This window comes from Rhea pennata, chromosome 5 (genome assembly GCF_028389875.1).
Source record: "Rhea pennata isolate bPtePen1 chromosome 5, bPtePen1.pri, whole genome shotgun sequence".
NCBI classification, from domain to species: Eukaryota; Metazoa; Chordata; class Aves; order Rheiformes; family Rheidae; genus Rhea; species Rhea pennata.
Genome location: NC_084667.1, coordinates 40,836,372 through 40,859,548, shown reverse-complemented (window position 1 = coordinate 40,859,548; position 23,177 = coordinate 40,836,372). Strand labels below are relative to the sequence as shown.

At 43.2% G+C, this 23,177-nt stretch overlaps 1 protein-coding gene across 2 annotated transcripts in view; it reads left to right on the top strand.

The window, feature by feature from the left end:
• The first annotated feature begins 247 nt into the window (after positions 1-247).
• The window catches only part of TSPAN4 (tetraspanin 4), a 203,617-nt gene continuing 180,687 nt past the window's right edge, over positions 248-23,177 (top strand). Inside the window, exons 1-2 of one of the 2 annotated variants that reach the window (XM_062578025.1) lie at positions 248-344; positions 454-843. In XM_062578025.1, coding sequence (XP_062434009.1) covers positions 511-843 — 333 coding nt within the window. In that variant the 5' untranslated portion in view covers positions 248-344; positions 454-510. The remainder of the gene's footprint in view (positions 345-453; positions 844-23,177) is intronic. The other variant, XM_062578026.1, reaches the window with a different exon arrangement.

Genomic DNA, 23,177 nt, shown 5'->3' with positions numbered 1-23,177 from the left:
GCCGCGGCGCGGCGCGGAGGAAGGGCGGCGGGAGCGGCGCGCCGCCCGCGGAGTCTCGGCCGTGCGCGCGAGGCTGGGCGGCAGCGCTCGCTGCGCGGCGCCGCGCTTTTGTATGGCATTTGCGATCCAAGCAAGAGCGCGCTTGCTTTTTTTAACCCCCCTTGCTCTGGGTACAGTATACCTCTCTCTCCTTGTGTCTTCTCTGGTGGCGGGGAGGGCCGGGGGGGACGCTCGTGGCACCGGAGGGCATGGCTGCTCGTGCAGAAGTCTCTCTCGTTCGGAAGCACGCTGCTGCCTAACTCCTGGCTGAGCAGACTCCACTTCAGCAACTTTGCTGCCTTACGGTGCGCTTAACTCCTTGGCAGGATGGCAGACAAAAGAACAGCTGGTGCAAAGCAATAGGGGATTCGTAGCGGAGAGGAGGAAAGAAAACCGTAAACCTTTTGCCCTCAGCACCATCGTTCGGCCGTTGTCAGAGCAGCCGCCACGGCGGGACCGCCGGAAGGCACCATGCGCAGGTCTAGCACCGACGAGTCGACGTATCGCCGGAGCCCGTCCCTGGACAGCAAGGATTACAGTTTCCCCAATGGCGCCTTTCGTCGCTACAGCAGCATGTATGGCGGCCAGTTTGGGGCTGCCAGCAACTCTTTTTTCGGATTCCACACCAACCCAGGCCCTAAGGCCACCAAGGCTAAGTACACGTCCCCCAAGGGAAACAAGTACGTTGTCTTTTACCTGGATCTCTCGTTTATTTTTCTCCTAGAGCTGAAGAGGTGCAGCATGGCTCACAACTGCCTGCAGTGTATCAAGTACCTAATGTTTGTCTTCAACCTTCTCTTCTGGGTGAGTACCCGTTTGAAACTGTGAGATGGCTGCGTTTGTCTCTGCTTGCTGAGATGGAAGGTGAACTTACTGATGCTTTTAAACTTAGACCTTTGGAACTGGGACAAGCTGGGGTTTAGGCCACACTGTTAATTTGTGTGGACAACCTGCCTGGGGTGTTTGCTTCATCCTTTCGTTGCCTGCTCTTTAGCAGTGTTTCACAACTGTAACACAAGGCAAAACAGACTATTTATAGAGGGCATTGCTGTTTCGAGGATGGCCTGCTCAGCACGATGTAACATTAAAGCCTGTATCAGGACTCTCCAGGTGGTCATCCTTCTCTGCCCCGTCAGCGATGGGTCCCGGTGGTGCCAGTCCCTCCTGAAGGGCGAGGGGAGGGCAGAGCCCACCTCGCTTCTGTTGGGGCTGTTACTTTGTGGCAGGAGCTTATCAAGTCACTGCGAGGCATGTGCACGTCAGCAGGACGCTGGTGACGGGACGGGGGGGCGTGCGTCTATACGTCATCGTTCTCATGAATGAGGCGGCTGGCGAAAGCAGGCTAGTTGGGCATTTCACTGCTGTGAATGAGCGTGTAGGTTGTGGAAGGAGACTGAAGGAGCTCAGCAAGGGGTACAGGTTGCAAATGCTGTTTGTCGTGTAAAAAGTGGAGTAACATAATTGCTAGAATACAAAAGGAGCGGAATTCAAGTTCAAAGTAGTCTGTCCAGACTCATAGGTCGTAGGAGGGTCTGTTGTGAGGTCTTTAGGAGGTGCCTTTAAATGCCTTGTTCTTTCAGAGCAGCTTATTAACATGCTAAGGGGGAATAGGAGGGCTGTGAAGTGACACTATTCCCTTCTGGCACTTCAGAAGGGGGGTGGGACTGCAATTAGATTTGATCATTTTCTTATTACCTGTTCTCCATGCTCTCACGAATTGTCAGAGATGCACGGAGGGTTGTGAGAGAGAGCAGCTGAAGAGCTGTTCTCTTGTGTGTGCTCCTGTACAGCTGTTTGCAGCCAGGTGTGCTGCAGTGCTGTTGGGGCGATGCTATTAGTGCATTAGGAAACATCAGCGCAGGTAACTTCTGCTGACCTGACTGCATCAAGGAACCGGGATGCGGTTAACTAGTGCAGGTCCACTGGACTGGTGTGGTGCTAACCAGAGCTATGAAATCTAAGAAGGATGCCTTCCTTAAGCCCTAGACAAGCTGGTAGAAAATGTCTTAGTAAGACTGCAGTCTGTCTTCCAGCTCTGACTCATGTTGCTTCGGGGTTCCTAAATATCCTCTGCTGTTAACCCCAGCTTAAGCTACAGCTTTCAGGAAAAGACTGAGACACTAGCTCTATTGCCCTTTTAAGCCTTACGCTTCTCCTGGTCATCTCTAACAGAGATTATAGCACAGTCAGCTAGCTGAAGTATGTACTGCAGAAATCCAATAGGCTGCTGGCGTGAGCAGCTCTTTTCAGAACTATGCCTGGCACCGCCACAAAGCATATTCACTGCCTGCTCATTCCTTTTATAATATTCAGCTTCCACTGAAGCATATGCATACGCTAAGAAAAGTGTACTACTACAAGTAACGTGTGCATATTTACAAAGGGAAGATTGCACACAACCATATCCCTTTGGTTGCTTTTCACCAGGAAAGCCTTAATCTTTTGAGAGAGGAGGAAGGATTTTTGTCTTTCTCCTAAAACCGTCAAAGCTATTCTCAAACGTTTGGAGGGAGAGTAAAAGGAGGGGTCCTGTAAAGAGAGGATAACCATACGTCAGCTGGGTTTTTAGTGAACTAAAGCCTATGAGTAGGGGAATGGGTGGTGTCAAATACTGCAGCACGTTTTCTGTTTTGTTTCCTCTTCACATGCTACCTGCACAGCAGGAATGACTGATGATGATCAGATCCAAATGAGGTTTGCACAGCAGGTAGTTATAATACATGCAGTTCTTCAACTTTTCCCACTGGAGAAAGCAACTGAAAAGAAATTATTTTAAAAAGCAGTGGTTTAAGCTGACCTATCTTCAGGAAGAGCAGAAAAAAAATCCACTTCTAATGATCAGAAATCTTGTAATGATTATAGGTTGCTGCTGCTGCTGTTTTGTATTTAAAGTTGTTGTCAGTTATCTGTCATCTTTGCTTCCTGGGAAGTTAAAGGAGGGGTGCCTCTGTAAGACGACAAGATTTCTCTTTGAATACATACTTGCCAAAGTTTTGCTGTCTTATCCTGCCTTCCCCTGCACACTTCAGTGGATATCTGGTTAGTGACAGACATTAGAAAGTGGGAAGAGAAACAGCATCTTTCCATGCTTTGACCTCCAAATAAAAACTGCAGTTTTTTCCATGTATAAATAGCAGTCATTGCACTAAATGAATTAAATGCCTGTTGTCAGTTGTTCCTGCTTTATGTTCTGTTTCCATTTTCTTCTTCCTGTTCCTATTCATTAGCTGCAGTTGGTTTAGTGCATCTCTACAGCCCATTCCCCAGCACTTTTAACCCGCTTTCCCACAGAGGGGTGGCAAAGTCATAGCAGTCCTCAGCCCTGTGCAACTCCAGCAGGACTGATGTTGTGGTTCTGAGAAAAAGACTCTTCGTTGTAAGTCTGGTGAATTTAGAGGAAACAAAATCCCAGAGACCTTGATTTTAAATGTTCCTGGCAAGCTTTATTGGATTAGGTGCTGCACTCATGCTGTAAAATTTTTACGAGCTGTCATATAACCTAAGAAAATAGAGCAAATGTCTCTTCCCCTGTCTCACTGCTGGAGAGAGCCCCTTTTGCAGGGGCCAGAGGCTGAGGTGCCCTGTCAGCATTGGTACTGAAGCCATCCATTGGTGCAGCACACTAGGAGCTGTTAATGTAGAGCGAAAACCTGGTAGTCTTATTCCCCTAGAACAGCTCTTTCCTCTGTGAAGAGTCCTGCTCAAATTGCTCTGGGTGCATTTGCAGCCGCCCCGTGGCATTAAGGCACGGGGAGGTGGATGGTGGGTTGCTGGAAGGCAGCGGGGCTGCTGCTGTGGGAACTGCCATTCAGGTGTCGTTCCCTGGAGGCCGGCCAGCTGCAGGCAGCGGTCCCTGTCTCCCTGCACTGGCTTGTGAGCTACCTAAATAACTTTTGTCACCTGATGCGTAATATTTGCCTGACTTTATCCATTTATATGGACTTCAGTTCTCTTTTGTTTGAATTGCTGAAGCTAAAGATCTCAGCTGATCACAAAGCAGAGTATTTTTATTTCATAATGAAATATTTGTATTTCACTGTGAAATACCTGGGGAAGAGCATTTGCTTTCCACATCTGTCCTCAAAATATCCCGAGTTTCTTTATGACAGTTGGTAAAATGAACTATTTGCTTTCTGTGTTTGTAATCCAAGACTCTGCTTATCTTCTCCACTTTGTTTAAAAATGTAGGGTATGTCCTAACGGCTGTGTGAGCACTATAGAAAGCAAAATGTCATCTCCTTAATCTCCCTTAGCTTTTGCCAGCATTCTTACTTTCTTTAACTTGTAACTCCCAAGCCACTAAGACTCAAAAAAGGAAAAACATGAAACTGCTTGTGTTTCCAGTGGCTCTTGCTTTCCTTAGAGAGTACTGTGTTAGAGAAGACTAGCTAGATTAGTAGAAATTTGCCCATCCAAAAGTTGAATACTGATGTTAGATACTTGAGATAATACTCTAGGCAATAGAAAAATTCACTTAAGTACACAATTTGTAAAGCAATGTTATAGAAGACTGGCATATAGAGAGGAGATGGCAACAAAAAGAAAGGAGGCAAAGAAGTATCTCAATGTGTCTTGGCTTCTGAGACATAAAGTGCAAGTCAAGAATGGTTGGAAACACAGAGCCAAGGAAGTGGCAGGTAGTGCTATTGAATGTTATGCACTAGTATATGTTTAGAAAAAAAGTACCTCTGCCTTACTTTAGAAAAATGCAGGTGAATGCAAATTCCAATTGAGGCAAAGTTCAGAATATGTGGTGCATGCCTGGCCAGTGATGCAAATGAAGGTTTGCAAATGAGCCCAAGAGCTCATCTGCGTGGTTCTCTGTGTGCTCCCTCCTCCTCCAGCCTGCATACTGCTTGCCTCGTGCTCTGAAGCCTCCTGTAAGGCGCAGGATGCAGGATCGCTCCCTGCACCGCCAACGGTGGGTACGGTGAGGCGGGCCAGGCAGTAACCTGATGGTTCCTAAGCAGAACTCCCTGTGGGCTCCCACAGTCTGGTCCAGGGACCAGCTGTGGGCCTCTTACTCTGGCTTTGCAACTGTTAATGGCTCATGGACCCCAGTTTGGGAAGCACTGCACTAATCCATGTTGCCAACCTGGTGCACTAGGGATACTGCCAGCAGTCAGCTACTTGAGTGTAACTGGAAAGGAAGAGGGGAGTAATGAGAGCTCCCAGGGATGATTTTCCTTACTTGCACTTCAACTTGAACCTGTGGGTGTAGTATCTGCCAGACTGTATGAGTCTGTGTGCAGGGCAGCGTGTACTTGGAGGAAAAAGGAACAGCTTGACATGAAAATGCACCGTGGGGTATTGGATGGTCTGTGAGCAGTACTTGCCCAGAGGGTGGAGGTAGAGAGGTGTCTCCCTGCTTCTTTATACCTTATTGTGAAACTATCTGGCCTTGTTAGTTTAGGAGGAGAGACACTAGCTGAGCACCTGCTTATTCTCACAGCTGGAAAATTTGGGAGAAGAAGCAGCTAATTTTGTTGAATTGTCCTTCGTCTACATCTTCCATCCTACACTAGTGAAGTGAATGAGATTGATGGCCAGCTAGAAACTCCTCAGCAGGTTAGTGGCTGAGGACAGCAATCATTTCATGGTTATACTTGGCTGCAGTTTTAAGTTGATGGAAAAAAATTAGCAATAGGTTGCTAACATGCCTGAGAAATTTCTTTTATTCTGGTTGCTGCAGCTCAGACTTCCTGGCTTTATCTACCCTCGTGTGGCACCAAATAGAGTATTGCTGCTGGAACTCTAAAATCATAACAGAGAATATGTGGTGTACCCTGATTTAACCTGTCAGCTCCTCAAAAATGAGGAAGGAGGTTGCAAAAAAACCTTAGAAACTTCAGGCTAGATTGGGGAGCCCATAAGCACAGCGGTGAGGCATTTTAAAAGCAGGTCCATTGGCTCCTCATTACATCTATGCAAGTTCTCCTGCAGCTGGGTAATGGCTGCAGCTGCTCCCGGGGAGCTGAGCCATGGGGCAGAGCTGCTGCATGCCGTTCTGCAAGACGGGCGGTAACGCGTCTTCAGCTTGGCTGGCGATTAAAGAAGACAGTCTTAAGAGAAATAAAACAGGTGGTCTGTTTTCATAGGTAGAGCAGGTGGATAATCTATAACAACCAAAAATTTGATCAAACAACAATATCAGTCTTACTCCTGTGCAATTAGTGCAAGGGAGATTTGACCCCAGAATGTCATTTTCTCTACCAGCCTTGCTATCTGTGCTTCTCCTTTGTTATTTACCTCCTCCAGGAGCTACTCTATCTCTGACTGACATCTTATCTCTGCCTCTGACTTTATGAAGCCTCTCTGAGGATGTATTTTTAAGGAGCTTTGCTTTTAAAGGGAAAAGAGTCATTTGATATGGGAATTACACACTTCAAAAAATGTCATTTCCATGAGAAGCAGAACTATTGAAATTGGATATCTAAGTGTGAGAGAGAGAGAGAGAGATGATTGTATTATCTGATGTCTGATTTGTATGGGCACCACTTAGAGCTTTTCCCATCGTGGTGCCATTCATGCTGGCTCTTTTCCGCGCAGATTCTGAGGTTTAATAGGGGTTGGGATCATGCTGTAGCCTTATCTCCCAGAGAAGGCATTGCTAAGGGCTACATTTGCTACCTAAACACCTATCTTCTGTAAACCTTTAGGAAGTTAATGACTTTGAGAGGGTACGTATCTGTCAAATCAGGCTGAGGTTGACAAATGGACTTGTTAGTTATTTGTGCGATGCTCAGCCAACACAATTCAGTTTTACCATCATCTTTTCCTTAGGAAACCAGACAAGGAGGGCTTTTAGTAGAAGGGGAAAAAAATCCTTCAAGTTGACTATGCCTTAGATACAGTCTTCAGATTGCTCACCATGGGCCAGTTTCTGCTTCTGTTACTCGTGACAAAGAGGAGCTTCATAGCTTTAGGTGGGTTTGCTCACATGTTGATGCTCTTTGATATGTTCTTTAGCGTGATTATTGGCAGAGGTTGAACATCTAACCTTACGGGATTTGCTGTCAAGTGTAACCTCCGTATCTCATTCAGGTTGTGTGTTAGTAGAAAGGACTGAGGAAAGCCGCCAACAAACAAACTGATGTAATACGGCGTGTTGCGTTTCTGGAGAAAGCTGCCTTCTTAAAGCAATGTGCAAAATGACTGCAGACGTCATTCCCTTTTCTGGCCAGTGACAGATATTAAATCCGTTGTAGTCAATACTACAAACTATACGAGGAAAGGAAAAGGCAGATGAGATCACCACCATCATTTTTCTTCTCTGTATCTTAATTTGAAGACTGTTGAAAGCTAGCCAACGCTTACGCATGATTTCTCCTTGTGGGAGCTATGTTCAATGTCAGAGTAACCAGTACATTTGCCGCAATCTCATAGTTGATTCTGCTTGTGTATTATATCCTTTTCACCCTCTTTGAGCCTTTCCTTAGAATGCAGATGTTTTGGCCAAGGAGCTGTTTGCTACTCTGTACCCATAGACTATCTAGAAAACTAAAGCCCCAGTCTCTCTCTGTCTGCAGACGCTACTATTGTAAACATGATAAATACTGCTGTGCAATTTATTTGTTTATTTTGAACTCAGCTTTTGGCTAAGATAGCAGATCAGTTAAGATACTATATGAGTAGCATAAAGTATCTATATAAGATATATAAAGACACTTTTCTCTGGTATTAGTAAAGTGGGCACTGCTAGATCAAAAATGAAATGTGGAGTTGGATGGACCAACTTTTGCGTGTGTGTGATTGCAGATGGTAAATTGTGTTTCTTAGGATTGTCCTGTAATTGTTTCTCCAGGAAATGTTAAACATCACAAGATGCTACAGAAGTAAATGAAATTGCAATTGCAGTCTGTAATTAGACTGTCATACTGTAATGCATCTTAAATCTTTCTTCAACAGAAAAACTAACACCCTCCAGAAAACCCTCCCAACCTGCTTTGAGTGCAAATGCATGCAAAGCTTGATAATTAAATATGATTCAGAACAACTGAATGAGACTTGTTCTAAAGATGCCATACATTTGAAATAGTAGTTTGGGTGAGACAAAAGTTTGCTATACAAGGACAAAAGAACCAAATGACCATACCTTGTAATGTCTTGCTTACAGATACTCAAGAGTTTCAAGTTTTTTTTTTCTACTTACTATTTCAAATTGCTCATAGAGTCCTTTTTATTCTTACTTTGACCATGGTACCTTTGCTCCTTCTCAAGTACATTCAAAATAGTGCGGCAACAGGCATTGCTCTATGTCATCTTATTCTTGTAGTTCCTCTGAGCTATGCACTCATACATGCGGCTCTGAATCTGGGTCAGCTTGACCTATACTAGCTTATTATATTATTACTTTGTGTACCCTTGTTTCTGCCCTACACATTATACCCAGCTCTTTTTTTTTTTTTTTTTTTTTTTTTTTCGCAAGTATCTTTGTGTTTTTACCCCAGTTCGCCCTCTCTGGGAAAATTCCCCCCTAATAAAGCTCCCTTTGCCCCTGCCTGAATTTCGCAGCTTTCTTTTTGGGTTATCACTGCTACAACACGAATTTATATCATCAGATGTCATTGGATGTCACTTACTGTTTAGTGCTGATTTACTAGTCCTGATTTTGTTTGTTGTGCTCAGTAATTGTGCATACCGATTAATCTGTGTTGGTTCTTATTTAATGCCCTTCCTCCTCCAGCAGCCCAGGCTAACTTGTTCTCTCACCTATTTGCTACATCAGGTATTCAGGGAGAGATTTTTGGCTTTCTGTACATCTTCCCTGGCTCTATTGCAGTGGGCTTTGATACTGCAGAGGCCTCTGGGTGTAACTTCTCATCAGATGGTGGAAGTGCATCTCGTTGGCTTCCCCGTACAGTTTGTTGCCCCTGGAATGAACCCTTGCCAGGCATAAGTGAATGTTTTGTTAGTAAAACCACGAAGCGGCTGCTCCCCCTCCATTCAGATGGATAGCAGTCTTCTCCCTGCACCTAACGGGGCTTAATCTGGGATGTGGAGAGCAAGGAAAACTGTGCTCAGGGGAAGGGAAGGGAAAGCAAAGCAAGCACCAGTCCTTCGGGTAGATGCCGGTTGTCACTTGATTCTACCTTGTGAAGTTCATCTTTGTTTTCCTGATGTGGCTTTTCTGTTCATCACTGTTGCCAACATGAGTTATAAAACAGCAGGCGCAGGGCGGACTACTTGGAATTAAAGAACTTAAGTCCCCTATTTAAAACAGACTTAGCACTTTGGAGCAAAAATCTCATTGATTTAATGAATGAGGATGTGGCATGCCTGAGGTGGGATTACACAGCTGTTGTATAGCTGCAGTTACTCCAGCAAAATTGTGCTTTTGCCAGGAAAGCTTGTTGTTCAGAGGACACATGTAAGCTGTAATGGCAAGAGTGCTTTTGCTAGCAGTAGTTGTTCCTCCGCTAGGGGGTTCGCCAGTATAATGTACTGGCAATTTCTTTCTGGCCAAGAGGGCTTAAGAAAAGCAATGCTGTGTGTGTTCCCGTCAGAGCGCCCTGAGTCCGAGAGGCAGAGTGGAGCAAAGGAGAGGGAGGGAGCATCGTTTGTTTGCTCTCTTCTTATTTGGATGATACTAAGATGGATTCATTTATGCAAATTTAAAGTCTGATCTAGTTTTTTTCGAGAGGTCACTTTGAAGCTTTTGAAGTTTTGCATGTCAATCTGGGAACTGTGACTTGGAAGTTTCCCTGCTTTGAATATTGACCATATAAAATGAAAGGGATTTTGTTGTTGCCCACTGATTGTAGCTTAAGCTATGCAACAGCACAGGGAAGGAGGTTTAATCTCCGAGGAAAGATAGTGGCTCATGACTGCTGTAGCAAAATCAGATAATGGCATCAGAATAGACTTGTAAAGCTTTTTTACTACCACCTCCTTCCCTGGAGTGGAGGGGAAAGTGCCACAGATTCCTTCTCAGGCTCCTGGTCTGCTGGAGGGTTTTCAAAGTGGACATTTGATTAGTTTGGAAGATAGAACATGATTAGGATTTGAGGCAGAGATGCAACACAAAGACTATTTGCATTATTGGTCAAATTCAGCTAAAGCAGTAAACATACTATTTTTTATTGTTATATTAAAAGTAAAAAAAAATGTATATGCGTCTTTTTGGGGGTTACAATTTTTTTCCTTAGCATGTTAAAAAGCTCTTTATAAAAATAGCTTTTGTTACTTAAAAATATTCCTACTTCTACTCCATAGATTTTAAGGTGAGAGTTGACTACATCTGCTCTCTGCTCTGACCTCCTGCAAGACATAATGTAGACCAGAGAATTTCATGCAACCACTTCCTGCAGTGGATAGCATGTTTTTTCCCTGATGAGCAAGAAAATCCCCCAAAGCCCAATAAAACTTGCAGTTTGAACTCCTTTCTTTAAGTTGCAGTTGTTTAGTCCTTGCTGTCTACACGTTAAGAATAGAGGAAAAGGTGGGTTCTGAATAAGCACGGTCACTCATTCCTGGATGAGCATGAAGACCAGCTACCTCTTATGCTACGGTGCTTGGGAGGGCTCCTCTGATGGCTGGTGGGCCTTGGACGGTTTGGTGGCTCTCAGGCCTTCTGAAGAGGTGCTTAGATCCTCAAGGCTTTGCACTCTTCCTACCCTGCTGTGAAAGTGCACACAAAATAAAGCTGTATTTCTGCTGTAATATGCAGTGAATTTGCTGTTGTTCGTGGGAACCTAGGTCTTCCATCAACCTTTTGGGGTCTCCTAGTAGTGTCTGGATCTGTGCCTGCAATTTCTGGTATTACTGTTGCTATTGCTGTGAATTTCTACGTGTTACCTGTGGTAGCAGCGAGGGTACAAGGCTCCTTGAGAGTGTACCACACATCACCATGCACAGTTGTATTGAGGGTCTAGATTTTTCATTAGGTCTTCTTAGTAGAAAGCATTTTTATGGCATTGTAAATGCTCTTTATTCCTTCAGTATTCACTACTGGCTATTATGAACGTAGATCCAGGGTTAAATGGACCTATGATAGTTCTTGTATTTAATAAAATGAAGCTCCAGTTTGTAGTGGAACCACTTAAGTTTTCAAAAACCATCTAGACTGTCCTTTAAAAACAAATTTTACACTACTCCCATGAAAACTGCACTCTTGGATATGGCTATTTGTGGTAATTTTATTGCACTACTTTTTCCCACAGTTCCCCTACAAACTGACCCTAAGTTGTATCTTGTACACCACATTGCTCCTGTCAGGCTTGTAGCGGCATGGGCTGCATTCGTGTGGGCCAGCAGAAAATGCACACTCCTGTGTTGTAAACCACATTTATCCTGGCTTGTAGCACCAATTGTTTGGTTAAATGTCTGAATAAATCTTTTCACTAATGCATTTGTGGCAGCATGGGAGGGAGCTGAGGTGACATGTTTGATAAGGTTTTCGTTAGCAAAATAACTGGAACTCTGGATGTGAATTGACTCTGTCGCCACTCACAATCTGTTATGAGTGCCAGCCCTTGAAGGCCAGGGTTTTAACACATCAGCCATCTGCTCTGTTACATTTGTGCAAAATACTTTAGATTGTTTTAGGGTGACTTTGCAACCTAAAATACATAATTCAGAAATGGTCTAGTGCATCCTGTATGTATATATGTTGCCAGTCCCAAAGGATGTACTGGATCATCTTTAGGCAAGAAAAACTAGACGCTGTTTTGTTTATTCATGGGTCACTCTATGGCTCCCATCCGTAAGATTTTCACTTTACACCACACAAGTACTTTTTAGATGGCCGCAGGACACAAACTGTGTATCACTAGGAGTCTGGTGCAATAAAGGAGGTTTAAGACCTTTTTGGCTGATTGTTTCATGTAAGGGAGACTGAGATGCATTCATTGTAGCAGCATGTTATAGTTGGTAAAAGGTTGTTTTTAGTTTTTCTGTGTTTGAGCATATTTTCCAGTGACAGGATGCGGTTCGTGCCATGTAGAACGTGCCGACTCTGTCTTGGGCCGTCGCGCTGTGCCTGTCATCCCTCCCAGCTGCACCCTCGACGGCGATCTGCCGTTCCAAATCCGCCTGGGAACGCTGCCCCTCCTTGTAATGCGGCCGTTGCCTCTGCTGCTGCTCCTTTCCGCTGGGCGCTGAGGCCGGACGTCTACACGATCACGCTGGCTCTGACAGGCAGAGCAGTAGACCTCTTAGGGCAGACCTTCCTGTGCAGCGGGAAGCTCTCCCGTTCAAGTCGCAGGCAAAGACACAGCATGGCACGTTGAAATAAGCTTCACTGAAATTCCTGTTCGTACTTGGTTTAGCACTTCTGTTTGTATCCCTTGAATCCTTCCTCTGCTCAGGACCTGAAACCGTTACTGTGTTATTGTCAGAACACGCCAGTGTGTGCTAGTTAAGAGGTGTATTTCTTCTCATGCACCAATCTCCAATAATTAAGTAGGCTTTGGGTAGCTCATTCATGGAGAAGGGTCGACTAACAACCGCTGAGAAGAATGTCCCCTTGCTAAGGAAAGGATACTTCTCCGCTTGCAGTACTGGTGAAATGGTAATCCTGAAAAAACCCATGAACCGGCCGCCCCATTTCGTTCCCCGCTGATGCTATGGGGATGTTTCATTGCTCTAGAAAACCCGTAGATGTAATTCTAGCACTTTCTATGCAATGACTTTCTGCCTCTCTACCTTTGTTTCTCAGAAAACACTTGACAAGTTTTTCAAAATTATGACTCATTCCTTCTTCCCAGCACAGGTTTCGCTTTCCGTTGCTTCCTTTGTCTCTGCGGCCCCCGTCTAAGATTCCAGTTGCTCCATCCAGGAGTTGCAGGAATCACCATTTTGAGGCTAGAGCTTGGAAACACTTCAAGCTTTGTGACTGTAGCTGAAATCTTTCTCTCCAAAAGAGTATGTAACCTGTTCAGTTTCCTGCTTAGTATTTTTAGCACAAGCTGTTTACAGTTATCTGTCTCCTCCATAACAGCAGTGCAAATTTCCCTGTGCATGTGTTAAAAGTGCTCACTTTTGCAGCTTCACCCTTTTACATAACTTGATAATTACGGTGTGAAATTATGAAACCAGCGTTGAGCCCTTCATTTGGAATCCTGCTGGTTGGATGAGAAGCCACCTAGTGCTTGGTTTATTGTCATCTGTGCTGGGAACTGGTACCATGTTTTCTGTGGGCTCCAAGGTGAAACCGGTCACCTAGGAAATCAGAAGTCCTCTGGCATGTTCTCCTTAGTATGGGTCACTTTTTCTCAATGTTTCTTTCTAAAATAATATGGTTGTGCTTTTTCTTCTTGTCAGATTTCACAGCTTGTACAAACTTCCCGGTTTAGCACAGCCCCTGCAGGATTCGCCTTTGATGCAGCATTCGTTTGACTTGGGAAGTTGTTTGCACCAACACCAAGCATGCAACGGCATCACTGTCTCCCTAGCTTGCTTTTGTTTCAGGAAACCTGTATGCAAGTCGGGCATATTTCAGTCGTATTACTACTCCCTGGCACATACATAGGATGAGAGGTTACGGTGGGGAAGCAGGGGAATGAAGGCAGCCCCCAGGGACGAGGGGTATCGTACCTACGGTACATCATTTGGTGCAGCACGTGCACTTGCATTCAGGCACGTGGCTGAGCAGCCGCACAGTCGCTCTGGGCTGTTGGGGAGGTCTGAATTAGACCTTGATGTTTTAGAGTCACATTAGATGCCATCAATATCTGGTTTTGGATCACTTCACTCTGCTTACCATGTATGAGTTAATGCTTTTTCTGCATCACTTCAGTTTGTCCTAGCTGTCAATGCTCTGTTAATTTTTTTTTTTTTTAAACTCTGGTCACGTGTTGAGGAGTTTTTTATTTTCTCATTCTTATTGTGTTTATAAAGGTGCAAATGCTCTGCAACCATACAGGGGCTTTGAGAAGGCAGTTACAGAATTTCCTCCATCCTGGCTGTGCTTTGCTGTCTGCTGGAGTAGTAGGAGCTGTTGGGTTGTGCAGCAAGTTGTAGGCTTCGGTCTCCGTTAGCTCAGTAAAACAGCCTCTTTTTTTTTTTTTCATCAGAGATATCGTTAGCTATTATGTACTGTTTGAGTCACTCAGTATAGGTATTAAATCTTCAGTTGAGTTACCAAACAAGTCCAGGTTTACACAAACTTTCTGGTAACAGCTCAGTTCTGCTGCTGCTGACTTCGTCCTGAGCTAGAAAAGTAGATGCTTAAAAAGATGACAAGCTGCAGAAAACATTTTTTTCAGAAGAGATAGCATTCACCTTGGATGTGCTCTTGTTTTGGGCAGAATGTAGAATTATGTGTTTTATCCAAATGGTTTCTTCACTGGGTGCATGTGTGTGTGTGTGCATATGTGTATGTGTGGGTGAGTGGGGTAACTGAGCTCCTGTGAGTGGGTGTTCAATTTGGGCTAACAAGATCCTACTTCACTTGGATTTTGAAATAACAAGTGACAGCTATGGGACTTAGAAATGTACCAGGCTTGGAAGTTACGTTACAATGATTGCCTCAGAAGAGTAGGTGTGTGTATTGCACAGGCTTATTTTGTTCCATGAGGAAAAACATACATCAAGTTTTATGAATATTTAGGGATTTTAAAAGCAAATTGAATGAATTTTTCTGAAATAAATAGTGCAGGATAAGAGATGGGAGTTGCAAGACACACTGTGTACAAAGAAAAATATAATAAAAAGAATTACTTTGCAAAGATTCATAGATTATGGAATAGAAAGTCTCAGTTGACTTTTTTGACATGTTGGTTACCTCTTAGGGAAGGGGTTTCAGGGGGGATCTTATCAGTGTGTACGTATCTGATAAGAGTGCGTAAGGAAGATGGAGCCAGACTCTTCTCAGTGTTGGGACAAGGAGCAATAGGCACAAAATGAAAGACAGGAAATTCCATCTGAACATGAGAAAACACTTCTTCACTTGGCTGGTTAAACACGGGAACAGGTTGCCCAGAGAGGTTGTGGAGTCTCCATCCTTGAGAGAGGCAAAACCCAACTACACACAGTCCTGGCAACCTGCTCTTGCTGCTCCTTGCTTGAGCAAGGAGTTGGACCAAATGAACTCCAGGGTCCCTTCGCACCCCAACTATTCTGTATTTGAAACTCTTTTTGATAAAAACAGAATATTATCCTCAGTATTACCAGGGAGGTCTCAAAAGATTTTAAATAAACAATTTCCCCCTACTGTCCAGTTAAAAACAATACTCCAGACTTGGAAATAAATATTTGAATGCTCAGAAAGCTACTTGAGCATTAGAACAATATCCTAAAAGAAATCATCGTTTCCATATAGTTATTTAAAATGAACTCTTAGGGTTAGCTCATCATTTGAGGTTGAACTGGCAGGGACGCAGTGAGTGCGTGGAGGTCTGGTCGCACTCAGCGCTGCGTTGCGTAGCCTCCTCCGCCTGGCAATAGGTCAGGCTGTACCAGCACCTCCACATAAATCACTTCTGTTCAAGGGCTCGTGCTTCAGAGGTAAAAATTCTCCCTGCCTTTGCCAGACACCTGCCTGAGAGAAAGTGCTTTTAAATTCAATGTTATTGCAAAAATTGTGTTTTTAACATAGGCAGTGCTTTTAAAAAGTAAGAGAAGGTTAAATAAAAATGAAATGTAGTAAAATTTTAAATCATAGCTTTACTGCGAATGTCACTTTAACTGAAAGTTGATTGTAGTAGTTTCTTATTAGAACACTTTAAGTTTTTGAATCTCCTTAATTTGTTTTTTTTCTTCAGAATTAGAGACTTTAATTTGTCTTACATAAAATGTGAAATTATTTAGTAGAGTAATTGTTTTAGCCTTTTGGAAAACAACATCTCTTTACAAGCTGAATTATTTAATAGTAGGTATTCCAGGCTGTTAAGTACTTAATAGGTATGCTGGAGGAGAAAAACTGTTGTCAGACATTTTAGCTGGGGGTTAAGGGATTCCAGAAGAGCTGGAACAGTTACATGTTTCTTGTATGAGAAAGTTAGAGAGAGGGAAGTAAGGGGTTGTTTGAATAGCTCAGGTGTTTTATAATGGATCTTTCTACCTCTCGGTCATCATTTTTGGTGGAATATGTGTGTCTGGGAATGACTGAGTCACCTGTACCGTGGAAGGTTACAACTGAGATAATATTAGACGTGGTGGTTTTCAAAAGGACAAAAATGACGTGAACATCCAGTTTCCATTCAATTTCTGTTACAGCTAGACACCTCTTTTAGGTCCTTTGAAGTTTTATTCCAAGTCTCTGTCTTCAGACTCATTGATCTGTTGCAACTTCTCAGTTACCCTAGTTTGTCCACAGAAGACAGGAAAAGCTTTCTCTGATGAGTAAGGCATCTGTGAGATGGATCCAAGAAAGTGGGGCCAATCTCTTAAGCTCTAAATTTACAGTGCTATTTCCCTTGTGTAGGTCATCTTGTGAAAATGCAGATCTATTTTTCTCAGATTATAAAAAAGAAAAATTCAAATTATTCAGAATACAAGAAGAAATGGCTGAGAACAGCAATAGCTGTCTTGCAAGCAGAGCCAGTTTCCTAACTTTGCAAAGAAGCGATCCCAGTAAGTGGTGCAGCAGCCATGAAAGAGCTAGCAGACAAACACATTAAATGCAACCTACTAAAAGGTTATCACAGTATTAGGAAAAATTGGATCTTCCTTTGCCTTTCTCAGGGCTTTGCTCCCTTGGATCAAGGGATTTTATCAGACGACGAGAAGTGGAGCTAGAGCTAAGACTACTGAAAAGGACCTCAGCCTTCTGCCGTGTGCATAAATCCTGGATTACATGACACCAGGCATGACCTGGCCAATTCTTCTGCTCAGTCTTGATATTTGCTGGGGGAACAGCACTGCGCTGCTGCTGTGTGCGCTGCTGGACTGGAAGGCATTTGTGTACCCCTCCACCACTCTGTATTACGGTGTCTTCTAGCCTCAGTTTTTGCGCTTCCATCTCCGTTGATAACTTATTTAGTCTCTGGAGCACCTATCCAGGTACAAATTGGCAGGTTCGCTCTGCGGATGGATGTTGCAGTTGTGTAGGTAGTGCTGACAGAGGTTTTCTGTTTTTTTCATTTTTATACACCATGCTTCTATAGTCTTTGGAAGTAGTACCTTGGGTCATTGAACCTGGGGACCTGCATATCCCCAATTGGATTTCATCACCAAGGAAATATTTTTAATGAGTTGTCTCTTAAGCTACCTCTCTGACCTAGTTGTTTGTGTCTGTATGTAATTAGTGGGTGCACTCTTCTAGGAAGCCCCATCTATATACAGACTAACCATCTGCTTCTTTTGAAAAAGTTATTAATTAATCAGAAAGTTATGTTATAGGTTTGAACTTTGTAGCTGCCCTTGAAACTCTGGAGAGTTTACACAATGATCTAGATATTGTTTATACATGGCAGTCTTTTTTTAATTACCTTTGATGCTAAGTTTTTAATACTTCCTTCTAATGTACTACCTGTAAGCCTGACAGAAGGCTCATACAATGGGGAGAGTTTAATTATGGTGTCAGGCAGAGTTGAGTAAGCTATTAAAAATGTTTACTCATGAGTTATTTGACCAAATTCATAAAGTGTGAAAGTAGCATTACGGAAACACAGTTGATATCAAAATGTAGCATTAATTTAGAAAATCCTGTCCTTGCTGCTCCATTTCAAATGCAGTGTTTCCAAGGGGAAGGTGTCCGTTAAATAGCCTGCCATCGTACTGATATTCCTGAGCCCTTGCAAAGACACGGGGCACAGGCAGCAGCGTTGCTGCTTAATGTGAGTCTCTAATGAATGCTTAGCTTTGATCTTTTGGCAGCATTTGACGTTATTAGGCTGCAAGCTGCGTGTTTCTCCTGCGAGTCAAGGAAGCTAGTAATGTGTCTGGGGCTGCTTTCATCCCTGCTCCTATGTGATGAGTAATGTTTCTAGAAGATAAGGGTCACTCAGTTGTGAAAGTTGTCTGTCTTGCCATTGAAGGGTTAATCATAGGAAAGTGTAATTTTCATTTATATGTATTACAAAGCTGCATTCTTAATTATCATTTCCAACCTTTATCCAACAGTACATCTCTGCTGTATCGCAGCACTTGGCTACCTGGTCATTTCCCTTCAGCAGATCTTGGAGCAGAGCGTGGGCTGCTGCTGCAACCTGGTGAGAACCTTGCTCACTGCTCTGAACTGCCTTGAAGTGGTTTCCTTTACCCCACATTTTCCCTAGTGACTTCAGCTTCTCTTTATCTTCTTTAGGGGAAAAAGTCCTGTCTCAGGTTTGCTGGTAACTGTACTTCTGTGGAAGTGGTCTCCAATCTGAATGTCTCTTCTCTTAGTCCACAGGAGTTGATTTAAATATTTCATTTGGATTGTTTTATTGCAGCTCATTTTTATTAATGTTATTGTGATTGTTCTGAATCCATATTAGCTATATTCTGAGCCTTTTCCCTTTTATTTGGCATTCTTCTTTGCATAGCACAATGATTACTTTGCTTGATCAAACAAGCAGTTTGCCTAATCCAAAGCCATTGCCATATGTATCAGGGGAAGGTGCAGTCTGTGCACTTGTGTATATGCTGCTCTGGAGGGCATGGCAATAACTCTTCTAGAAAAGACACGTACTCCTACAGACTTTGTAGCTCTACAATTTCAAAGATATAGTTCCCTCTGTTTAGTCAATAATGTTATCTTGGTAGGTTACATGGATCTTTCAGTTGGAGAAACCTTCCCAGTGGTTATGACCTAATCTATCCTTCCTGAGTGGCATCCCATTGATTTTTGTCACTCTGCCATGTTCAGGAAGTGCATATTTTGTCAAAGCTCTCTGCTACTGCCAGGTATTCCTCTGTCATCTGTTCTCTCATTGACTCATCTGTTTTAGCACTTGAGCTTCTCATATTGGTAACAGGCCCTTATTCCTTCTATTTTTGGCCATATGCCTTTTTTCTCCCTTCCTCCCCTTCCTTCCCCCTCCTTTTTTTAATTCAGGGCTTCTGATACCCTGAGACAATCCAAAATATACCTTCTCCATTTTGGTTTTTTTTTTTTTTTTTTTTTTTTTAATTAAACCGTGGATCTTCTGTCCTTATCTCTTGTCTTCAGTTATCTCTGTTATCTCCATTACTGGCTCTGAATTTTAGAAGGTTTCATTAGTGTCTTTTTTTTTAATTTTATTTTAACACTGGACAGTAGGGAATGATGCTTTTGCAAGCAGGATGCTCTACCCATTTGAACAGGTTGCCAACTTGGCCATTAGAAATAAGTCCTCTTGCACTGGGAGGATTTCTGTTGATCCTTTAACAGCCACCTGTTTTGCTTGCGTACACAGGAACCAGTGGTTGAGTTGACTGGCACAAGCCTCCTTCAGCTGATGTCATTAACTGCTAAGTTCTTCACCTTAAAATTATTCAGACCTGATTTGGTTTGGCATAAACCTCATATCTTTGGAGTCTGATTCGAGGATGGACTTATGAGTCAGGCTGGGGAAGGTTGTCCGAAGCATGTCTGATGGGCACATGTGTTTCCTCTTGCTCAACCCTCTTGCTTGGGTTTTGTAGCAGAGGTCGTGACTGACATATTGCAGTTCCTTTTGTGTAAGAGAGCTGGTCCAGGCAGGGTTTTGCTGCTGTTTTTATTCTGTGGAACTTCCCCTGTTGTCATCAGCTAGTTTCCCTTAACATGCTCAGTTACAGAGAAAGAGGCTGGGTGTTAAAATGCATTTGAGCAATGGCTATGTTTGACCCTGCGGCAACTGAAGTCAATTCCGTGTGTTTGCTGCCTCCTTTTGCAAATCTCTCCCTTCATTAAATAATGCTAGGAAATACACTCTTAGGCATATTCATTTGGTAAGGAAATGAGTTACTAATAAAGCAAACTAGTGCACGTATGTGATGCTCAGCTCACACAAGGCTGGCCAGTGCGGTGGCAGCTGCCCACGTACTCGTGACGCTCTCCAGGGGTTGTTTGCTGCCCAGTCTTGGAGGGACGTGGGGGCAGCTTTCCTGCTGCTGCTGGCAGTCCTCGCTGCACCTTGGTCTGTGAGGACCCTGCGCTCCAGAGCACGCAGAAACGTTGCAAAGGGCCTTTGAAATTTCATAGGACAGACAAATTGCAGGCAGCAGAGCTGCCTGTGGCTGTAACAGGTGAATAATAAAGGGCAGCTCAGACTTCTTCATTCCTGCTGCTTTTCCACAGAAGTGATTCTGTCTTTGAAGAAAGCCCAGCATTTTCTTCAGCTGCTCCATATATATGTGTTCCCATTACAGTGAGACTCTGTGGCCCTCAGGGATTAAAATATTGTAGAATCATAATCTCATATAGCTGGAGAAAAAATGAACAAGCTTTTCGGCATTAGGTCCCTAATGAAGAGACTGCATTGCCAAAAGCTTATCTGTTTCTTCTAAGCTTATCAATTGTTCCAATAAAAGGTGATATTTCTTCTTACAGTCTTGCCCAGCTACATCCTTAGGCCATCGTGGCTGCAATATCCCTTTCATTATAGTAATCCCCCCACTTTTGTGTAGATGCATGGTTTGCTGAGGAAGTTGCCCTACAATGTATCTGACCTCAGTGCTAGGGTTTGTTGTTTTATAATGTAAGTATGAGGCAGGCAGGAGTGAAGAGATGCCTCTAATACAGGTAGGTTTAAACTGAAGCCACTAAGGATTCGCCCTGGCTTGCCAGAAACATGCCTGGCAGCATCCTGCAGAAGCAGTCCCCCTTCATTTTCCCTAGCATACAACCTGAAAGATCACATGAGCAAAACCTTGCAGATGCTTTCTGGATTAAATAAGGAGCTTTCTCCGTGCATTTAAATCACCTATCACTTACTTTTTATGATTCAGGAGTGAGTTATATTTGTTTTATATTTTGTAATTAGAGGGCAGAACAGATGGCAAAGCCTCCGTTTAAAGTGATGTATACTGAGTAACTCGCAGTTCATGATGCTTGGCATCTTGTGCACTAGAACAACTAGAAAAGTTGTTCCCACTTTTTTCAGCCTTCCTCCCAGATCTTTATGGGGAAACAGTGTCAACAGAAACATCCACCCAATCTCACTTAACAGCAGCACTGCTTCTGCTGCTGCTAGGGCCAACAACTGAATGGAGTTCAGAGTAGTTGGGAGGGCATCAGGAAGTATCAGGTGGCACGGACGGTTGTCCAAAATGTCCAGTTTAGCAGTTGGGAGACCAGTATGCTATTAGAAGCGAAGCTTTTGGGTAAAAGATGAGGCTGGTTCAGAGTGTTTCAGAGCTTCCAAGGAGACAGACTTTTAGTAAGTGAATGATACTGATCCTTGCTTAATTTCAGCAGGCAGCATATCTTGACCACTTCAGTGTCTTCCTAGTCTCGCTGTGACTTACAGTAGTTTTCATTCTTTTTATAATGCTCTCTTGCTTTCTTCCATGCAACAGGTGCAGGCAGGGCTCTGTTTCAGTTCTAGGTAAGCTTGTGCCCTTCCCTCCTTCAGCAGGATGTTACAAAACTTCCGCTAATGAAATAGTTGCTCTTACTATAATGAATGATATTGCAAAACTCCAGAATATGAACATACATTTTTACCTCTAAACAAGACAGTTAAATAACTAAAGCTTAAGTTAGAGAAACATTATCAACCTCTTAAAGTCCCTCTCTGATCTATCTCTTGAAGGAATGTTTTCCTGCGGAGAAAGAGTAGCAGAGCTGGTAGCCTGGAGGATGCCACAGCACCCTGATTTGCTTTTTAGGATAGTTGCTGGACGGATTTTCTTTCTAAAGATGTAGGCACACGTTCCCTTTTCAGAGCAAGCAGGAGCACAAAAGTGGGATAAATCAGTGAAAAATGTGGCTGATGTTGAGCTGCTTGGTGTTGACTTTCAGAGATTGCATTCTCTTATCACCTCTTTGGAAGACAGTTTCTCTGACTGTGGCCCTATGTCTAGGTAGGTGTAGGCACTGGCGGGTAGGTAAGAAGTATTCCCAGAGACACTCATGCATTCACAGCTTACATATGGGATACAATAAAGGACAGTTCAAAGCTCTGCTTTCTCTGTCTCTTCTTCTTCTTCTTCTTCTTCTTCTTCTTCTTCTTCTTCTTCTTCTTCTTCTTCTTCTTCTTTTTTTTTTTTTTTCCTGTCTGCCCTAACATTAGTCTGGCTGTTTCACCATCATCCATCTATTCCCTCTGTATCTTTTCCATAGCAGCTGTGGTTTGTGAAGCCTCTATTGCATCATGACAAGAATTCAGAGTGACCCAGGGCTGTTCTGTGCTCTTTTTCTGTCCTTTCTACTGCTTCTACTTCATTAATTTCTCATTCATTTTCTTCCTTCTGCTGGTCTTTATCTTGCTTTCAGTTTTCCGTTTTTTAAAATGCATTTTGTATCTAAGTTGGCCCTGCTTTGAGTGAGGCATTGGACCAGATGACGCCTCTATCGTTCTGTCCGCTGAAGATTGTCTTTTAAATTACAGAGTCTGCCACCAGCTTTGCTAGTCATAATTCTTTTAGCTGCATGTACCCACTTTTTCATTTTCATGTCGCTGCATTGTGGTCTCATTAGAAGACAGAAAAAGCCCCCAAAAGTTGTAATTCACTTTGTATCTAGATGGTATCTTCATTAACACCTATGTTAGTTTTATGCTGTGCATTACCCTTTATATTATAGTATTTTTTTGTACATATCCAGCTAAAATTTAAGCCTTTGATGCATGGTCAACTTGTCACATGTCAGCTGAGTGCTGATGAGAGTCTGTGTGTAAACGCTTATAGCCCATGGTATATTTGGGGTAATTCCATTTAGTTTCAGCCATAATGAAAAGGTCATGTAACCCTGCATTGACTGCAGGCTGAAAGCACCCTGGCAGTGTCACAGCAGATGACTTGACAAATGCTAAGCATTTCAGCCACAGTAATTTGACTGTAGATCTGAGACCTTAGTTCGAAGGTGTTGGATTAGATAGTCTACACTGAGCAGGGTCAGGCCTTCAGTGACTGAATTTCAGTGGATAGATACTAATTTTGTTACCTGCATTGAATACAGCTGTGTTCACTGGTGGCCCTAGTGATTTTTGTGATACTGTTTCTAGAATAAATTACCAGTGCATCTGAAGAGCCATCAAAATCTGATCTGACAAACAGAGGATACTAGCAGGGGCTTTTATTCCCCTCCTTTTAATTCAAGATTAATGGCACTTTCCTCTTCTGAAAGTAAAATATTTGCTATGTTT